Here is an 8,218-nt window from a genome sequence, read left to right as displayed (position 1 = left end):
CCCTCTTCCTCCCAACAATTCCGAACTCCCCCGTCCCCTCGTCCTCCCCACTATTCCTCCCCTTCCCAGTCCCTTTGTCCTCCCCAACATTCCCCTCTCCAGCGTCCGTTCGCCTTTCTAACCATTCCCCACTTCTTCGTCCCCTTCTCCTCCCCACCATCTCCCGCTCCCTCATCCCCTCATCTTCCCTACCATTCCCCCCTCCTCTACCCCCTCGTCGTCCCCACCATTCTCCATACCCCTATCCCCTCGTCCCCACCATCCCCAACTGCCCGGTACCCTCGTGCTCCCCACTATTATCCCCCCCCCCCCCCGCTGTCCTCTCGTCCTCCCTTAAATCCCCAACTCCCATCCCCTTGTCCTCCCCAACATTTCCCACTCCTTCGTTCGATGAATTCCCAAACGATCTGATGATCCCATCAGAAAATAAGAACATCAAATGATCTGATGTTCCCATCACTGAAATATAAGAAAAACAGATGAAAAAAAGAAATTAAAAACATTGAAAAGATAAAAAAATAAACTACTCTCGGGAAATGAACGGTATTGGTAAACAACACAGCTCAATTCCTATGCAATTCACAGAAAATAATTAAATCAAAATGAAAATAAATCAAAATATATTAAATTTAAATTTATCAATGCAATCAGAAATATTGAAATGGAACTGTAACATATTTAGTATAGCATGTGTGTTCCTCTTACATGCAACAGATGGCGATGTTTTTCAATAAATGCATAGTTTTACCTGGAACAGGTGTGGCATGTTTACTTATACTTACAAAATGAACGTTTTGGTAAACAGCACAGCTCAATTCCAACACAACGTCATAGAAAATAATTCAATAAAAAATAAAATAAATCGAAATATATGAAAATAAAATTTCTCAATGCAATCGGAAACATTGAAATAAAATTTGTGAATACATATTTAGTATAGCATGCATGTTACTATTATGTGCAACAGATGGCGCTGTTTTTCAAAAAACGCATGTTTTTACTAGTCACAGAGGTAGCATCTATATAGTAGGTATATAAAAAAACGCGCATATTTGAATGGAACGTTGTCTCAAAATTTCAAAGCAATTGGTGAAGAACTTTGGGAGATTACAGCGTGTGTTGCTCTTACAACCAACAGATGGCGATGTTTTAAAAAAAACATGTTTTTCTCTGGTCACAGGTAAGGCATGTATATAGTAAGTATATAGAAACACGCGCCTATTCGAATGCAACGTAGTGTCAAAATTTCAAAGCAATCGTTAAAGAGGTTTCTAAGATTTCTCTTACATGAAAAACACATGAAAAACAGTTTAAAAAAAAACATGTTTTTTTTCCGTCACAGACGTGACATCAATATAATATGTATATAAACACCTGCTCGAATGCGAATGAAACATTGTGTGAAAATTTCAAAGCAATCCGTGAAGAACTTTCGGAGACTAGCGATTTTGAACAAACGAATATAATATGTACGTAATATGCAAATATGCAAATTTCATCCTACAAAGAAAATGAGGGGGTAAAATATGTAATTATTGCATACATAAAATTTAGTGAGAAGCAGGTAATTATCTGATTTGTAACATCCCTCCACCTCCAAAAGAAAAATATCATTAACTTAGGATTAGTTGCTAATTTTTTTGGCACTCTATGTAAGTACAGTATTAAGTACTCAACCACTCAGGATGAATGCATAGAAGAACAATAAACATAAAAGTAAACACATCAAAATATATTACAGAACATTCCACATTATGTTACTTTATTTGGGAATCCCCTGGATAAGGCATCCGCAATAACATTCTGCCTACCAGGAATAAGTTTAATCAGTAAATTAAATTCTTGTAGTATTAAAGACTACCTTGGGATTATCTGGTTTTTACACTTCATTGAATTTATGAAAATTAATGGGTACGGATCTGTAATCACATCTACTCTATTACCTGACAGGTAAGTTTCATTTTTTTTACAAGCAAATATAAGAAAAATTGCTTCTTTTTCTACAAGAGAATAATTCTTTTGAGCTTTATCAGACTTACGTGAAAAAATATTACACAGGATGCTCTACATTGTCAAATCCTTCTGGAAAAAAGAACTGCACCAGCTCCTAGATCAGAAGCGTCTAAATGCATAATGAAGGGCTTGTCATATTGTGGACTAGCTAACACAGGTGAAGTTGAAAGAATACCTTTCAATCTTTAAAAAAAATTCTGGCACTCCTGCATCCACTTGAACTTGACACTTTTTCTTGAAAGATTAGGTAAAGGTGCAGCCACTGTGGAAAAGTTCTTATAATAATGTCTGCAATAGGCACACATCCCAATCAATCACTGCACTGCTTTCTTACTGGTTAATACTGTGTAACCAACGATTGCTTGGATCTTGTCTTGTAAAAGTACTATTTTGCATTGCTCGACCTTGTCCCAAGTAAATTATGGTTACCTTAGCCCAGTTACATAATTCTCACATTGACTGTTAAATTTGCACCGGCTGTGACGTCATCACTGCCGGGCTATAAGAAGGGCACCGCCACCCTAGGGAACCTGTGCTTAAAAAGTTACAGCCCCAGTCCTGTGGCAGGTAAGTCCACTACGGGCTCTCCATAAGCCGTGCTACTTGGAACGTTTTGTTCCCAGTAGCTGATTCTTAAACAACAACAACAACCCTAGCGAACCAGTCTCTCGCTCTTAGTGCTCTTGGGTCATCATTCTCCTCCTGCAACGTTGTCTGCTTCCAGCCTATGTTGTCAACCGGATGCTGTGATGGTATTGTGGATGTTTTCAGCACACCAGTATTTACTCATTTATACTTTTCATTGTATTTCTTGCACAGTTTATTCATGTTACAGTTTTCATATTATTTTGCTCACCTTTGAAGGGTATGATTGCCAAGTGTTCTCAGGTGCCATTTTGGTTTCTTATTATTTCAGTAAATTGTTTTAATTATATATTTTGTTTTCATTTGTTTCTACCTGTGACTTACACAATGCATGTGGCCAAAGCAGCAATTTTTTTATTGGTGTGACAGAGAGCCTCATTATCTTGGCTCAGTATTAGCTGCAACACCACATCACTTCACATAGAATGGGGGCCTGTCCAAGGAGCGGTCCAAGGAGCTGTTCTAGGAGCTGGTCTCAGGAGCTGTTCCTAGCAACCTTTGTTTAATGTTGTGTTTAGTTGTTATACTTGGCTTTTATACGTTGCATTTTTCAGAATTCATTTTGTGATTTACATACAGGTGACTGAACATATCTACTTTACAGATGTAGCAATTTGGGATCTGTTTATTAGATTGACTTTGATTACGTGATGTTTTATGTGAAAATTCATGCTCGTCATGGTTAGTCTTCTAAGCTATTTCTGTATCTAAATTACCCACACTAATTTTGTCCCAACAGAGGAGACTCACTCAGGCAGATCACCCCCTCTGGTAATTATTTGGTACTTTGGTTTGTCTTCGAACTATTATGTACTCCTTTGCATTACGAAATTAGGAGGAAGTATTGAACTAGAAATCCTTCTGCATCCAAAACTGTGTTATACATTCATGTATAACGCCCTACACTGTTCATGTAGGGCGCTTACTATTCTTTTACAGAGCATAGGGAATGGTAACTGTGCAGTTAATTTTCTAGATTACAGTTGAGCAACTCTTCCCTTATCCTCACTAACGTCCAGAGTACAGACATCCCTACATTTTCTACAAATTTTACTGCCTCGAAACATAAATTTATATTATTTCTCCAAGTCCTTACTAAAGTCAAAGACTTAGTTTTATTTCAGGTTATCATATACAGTACAGTAATTGATCTTGTAAATATATTGTTGCCTTACAGGATAATTACTTACATACAGTGTTGCCAGTTATATAACAACCATTCTCGTGCATATTGCCATATCATATACAAGGCAATCTATTAATCCTCACTTATTGGTTCGCCTACAGGGTATTTGTATTCTCTTTCATTATTATTATTTTGTCTTTACATAATATTAAATATGTTTCGGTTAGCCACATTTCGTGACAATCCGGAGGAAGAGCTCCACACTTTGATTCGTGCGATAACAGAGTATCACATCTCTCCTCCACATGGGGTCACCAAAGCTGAGCTTCATAACCGGATTCTAGACCATCTCGCTGATAATGATCTTATTACTTCAGAGCAGCAGGACCAACATAGAGTTACTGATAAATCCACACCCACACACATGAAATTAAAGATCGAGTTAGCCCAACAAGAAGCTGCTGCCGATGAACGCAAACGGGAAATGAGACAAGATGCTTCATTAGTCCGTGAACGTCAAGAACAAGAAGCTGAATTACAATGTCAACAAGCTGAACTGCAACGTCAATGCCAACAAAAAGAAGCTGAACTACAACGTGCGCGTGAAGAAGAACAATTCCGGCTCTACGAGCAAAAAGCTGAATTAGAACGTGTTCGTGAACAAGAGCGACTCCAGATCCTACAGCGAGAATCTGTAGCAAGCGCCGTGACACAGAAGCCAACTTACCGGTACGTTTTAACCCTACTGAGTACATTGAAATTATGCCGCCTTTTGTAGAGGCAGAAGTTGATTAATTTTGTGTGTCATTCGAGGCCTTAGCCACTCAGTTACTCTGCCTTAGGAATCAATGGTCAATATTTCTCAGGTCACACCTTACAGGAAGAGCTGCCTTAATCCTCATTACTCTTGCCACCGAGACTAGCAATGATGTACTCAAGCAATCAGTCCTTGACGCCTATCTACTTTCCACTGAAAGCTAGCGATGACGCTTCAGAGACTATGTTAAAACTCTGTCTCAAATCTACGTGGGGTATGTGCAGAGTAAAACCAGGTATTATCTTAAATGATTAGAATTATCTCAACATCACCACCTTTAATGACTTGAAAATTTTAATATTGATGGAAGAGTTTACCCGTAGTGTATTGAACCTCATTCGCCTATATCTTGCAGATAATGGAGAGACGAACCTCAGTAAATGTGCACAATTAGCTGATACTTAGAGTCTAATCCAGAAATCTTTTGATTCAGGTTACAATATCTTAGTCCAGTCATTCATCATCTAAAGGAAGTCGTAGAGACATTAACTATGCACTTTGCTGTCGTTACAGTAGAAACTATGGACACCTTATTGACTATTGTCCAAATCCTAATTGTAAAACTACTAGCACTGCTTCACGCAATCCTAAGCCTCAGCCTTCTAAGCCCACCAAGCCTGTACTACCTGTAAATGTTCCTGTTACTGATCTTGCTTTATTTGATAGACATGTGTATTCAGAAACTGTCTCTGCAAACGGTAAAGATTCCGAGGGTAAGAGCCCAGTACGCATCTTGAGGGACACAGCTTCGCTGCAGTCTATTCTACTAAAATCAGCAACACCTCAAGTAACTTACACCGGAGACAGATCCTTATCAGGACGTCAGGATGTCAGATCACTGACCTCCCTGCAACTACATAATACCCGCTCGTAACAATCTACCTGGAGGGTCCATTCATCCGCAGAAAGGTCCCAGTCGCCATTCGGGAAAAAACTTTCCCATGCCAGGATGTCAACTTTTCCTGTGCAACGACTTGACCAACCATCAAGATTCCACGATCTCCCTGATACGATCCCCATCCGTCAAGCTTACTACCGCATCAGTCTACAGAAGCGAGTAGCCATGTTCTCAGAAGCAAAGTGGATACAGTAACTCACCAATGGACTTGCCACATCTTGTGAGTCTCCTTGGGTTTTACCATGCATACTGGTTCCCAAACCATATGGCAAGGTAAGACTATGCACCTATTACAGGAAGGTAAATGCTGTCACCATCAAAGACTCTTATCCCTTATCTCGCATCGACGATATCTTAGATGCAATAGGGATTGCCAAGTTTTTGTCTCAAATAGATCTCTTAAATGATTATTATAAAATACATCTCACGGAGCGTGCTAAAGACATCTCTGCATTTATCACCCCTTTTGTCCTATTTAGCTATGAACGCTACCGTTTGAACTTTGCAATACCCCAGCTACTTTCCAGCGAGGTGTCAATCTCGTCATCCACGATCTTGACCACACCTATACCTACCTGGATGACATCGTTGTAGCGACCAACTCGTGGGAAGAACATCTAGACCGACTATAAAGACAATTCTCCAAGTTTCTCCAGGGTGGTTTCACCATTAATTTGGGCAAGTGCACGTTCATGTAAGGTAAAGTGGTCTTGTTATAGGGTGTGGAAGCATAACACCTTTACACATACATCTTGAAGCCATTCTACATTATCCACAACCTACTTCTCGTAAACAACTTATGAGATTCTTGGGACTAGCGTCCTACTACCGTAGGTTCTGCAAGAACTTCAGCATAGTTGCCATACCTTTAATCAGTCTTACCCGCCCTAACAGGAAATATATTTGTACTAACTCACAATCCATTGCAGTCTAGGAATTGAAAACTTTGCTGTGTACTAACCCCATTCTCGCCTCACCAGATATGAAACAATCCTTCATCCTTAATGCTGATGCCAGCAGCATCGGTATTGGGGGTGTCTTGCTGCAATCGCGAGTGGGAGAAGTCCTACCAGTCGGTTACTACAGCTACAAGCTGAAGCTTCACCAACAAAACTATAGCACTATAGAGAAGGAGCTACACGCCATCGTCCTATGCTTGCAACGATATGAACCTTACCTCCAGGAACGCCAACCCATCACGATCTATTCAGACCATAATCCTCTTAGTTTTCTACAACAACCACAATTCTCCAACCAGCGTCTACTTCGTTGGGCCTTGTACCTAAAAAACTACAACTTCCAGATCCTCTACATCAAAGGATCGGACACATAGTTGTAAACGCACTATCATGTGTTCATGAAGTGGAACCTCCCTCTTCCAACTACCTTCCAGCATCGATATCTCAGGCAATAGTAAAAGGCTTCAGGGAGGAGCTGTCATGTGAATCCACTGCATAGTTATGGAACTGCCTTTTCCCCCCTCACCTTCTCTGTCTTTATACTGGAAGTTCACCTCTACGACAGCCCAGATGGGTCATCAGTCCTGCCACTGCTCCACCACACCGTACCTCCCAGGGCCTGGCACGACTTGGTACGACTAGCAGGCAAGCAGGGTGCCTCAGCTAACCAGTAGTTAGCCCCTTGCAAACAAGCAGCTAGCCCCCTTCAACTATCAATGGTACAGCGTCTACACAAAGGCGCCGCCAGCTGCAAACAAGCTGCAAACATCGCAAGTTCCCAACTTGCGATGACACCAGCTGTGAAGTCATCACCGCAGGGCTATAAAAAAGGTACAGCCACCTTAGGGAGCCAGTTTCTCTGTTAGTGCTCTTGGGTCATCACCAGCTTCCTGCAACGTTGTCTGCCTCCAGCCTGTGTCATATGCCAGATGCTGTGGTGGAGTTGTGGATGTTCTCAGCACACCGGTATTTACTCATATATTCTTTTCATTGTATTTCTTGCACAGTTTAAACATGTCACAGTTTTCATATTATTTTGCTCACCTTTGAGGGTTACTATCACAGCCAGTGCAACAATCACAGCCAGAGAATCCATTACAGCCAGTGAAACACTGACAGTCAGTGAAACACTCACAACCAGTGAAACACTCACAGCCGGTGCAAAAGTCGAAGCCAGTGAAACACAACCAGTAAAACTTAAAACCAGTGAAAAACTCACAGCCAGTGAAACACTCACAACCTGCGAAACACGCACAGCCAGTAAAACACTCACAGCAAGTGAAACACTCAAAGCCGGGGCAACACTCAAAACCAGTGAAACATTCACAGACAGTGAAACACTGACAACCAGTGAAGCACTCACAGCCAGTGAAACACTCAAAACCAGTGAAACACTCACAGCACGTGAAACACTCACAACCCCTGAAACACTCACAACCAGTGAAACACTCACTGCCAGTGAATCACTCACAGCAAACGAAACTCTCACAACAGGTGAAACACTCACAACCAGTGGAACACTCACAGCCAGTGAAAAATTTACCGCCAATGAAACACTCCCAGCCAATGAAACACTCCCAGCCAGTGAAACATTCATAGCCAGTGAAACACATACAGCCAGTGAAACACTCACAGTCAGTGAAACACTCACAGCAACACTCACAGTCAGTGAAACAATCACAACTAGTGAAACACTCACAGCCAGTTCAACACTCAAATCCAGTGAAACACTCACAGCCAGTGAAACACTCACAGAGTAA

General features: G+C 41.0%; 1 protein-coding gene across 1 annotated transcript; it reads left to right on the top strand.

Annotated features, from left to right (window-relative positions):
- The first annotated feature begins 7,174 nt into the window (after positions 1–7,174).
- LOC138371036 (uro-adherence factor A-like) lies at positions 7,175–8,218 on the top strand. The gene is made up of 2 exons (XM_069335679.1): positions 7,175–7,289; positions 7,524–8,218. Exons 1-2 carry the CDS (start codon positions 7,175–7,177, stop codon positions 8,216–8,218), a joined length of 810 nt encoding a protein of 269 aa, XP_069191780.1.

This window comes from Procambarus clarkii, chromosome 4, assembly GCF_040958095.1.
Source record: "Procambarus clarkii isolate CNS0578487 chromosome 4, FALCON_Pclarkii_2.0, whole genome shotgun sequence".
NCBI classification, from domain to species: domain Eukaryota; kingdom Metazoa; phylum Arthropoda; class Malacostraca; order Decapoda; family Cambaridae; genus Procambarus; species Procambarus clarkii.
This window is presented reverse-complemented; position numbering and strand designations above follow the sequence as displayed.

Coding starts and splice junctions, on each gene's coding strand:
- LOC138371036 (XM_069335679.1), top strand. CDS start 7,175: ATGGTACAGCGTCTACACAAAGGCGCCGCCAGCTGCAAACAAGCTGCA. Junction 7,290..7,523: donor ACCGCAGGGCTATAAAAAAG/GTACAGCCACCT, acceptor TTACTATCACAG/CCAGTGCAACAATCACAGCC.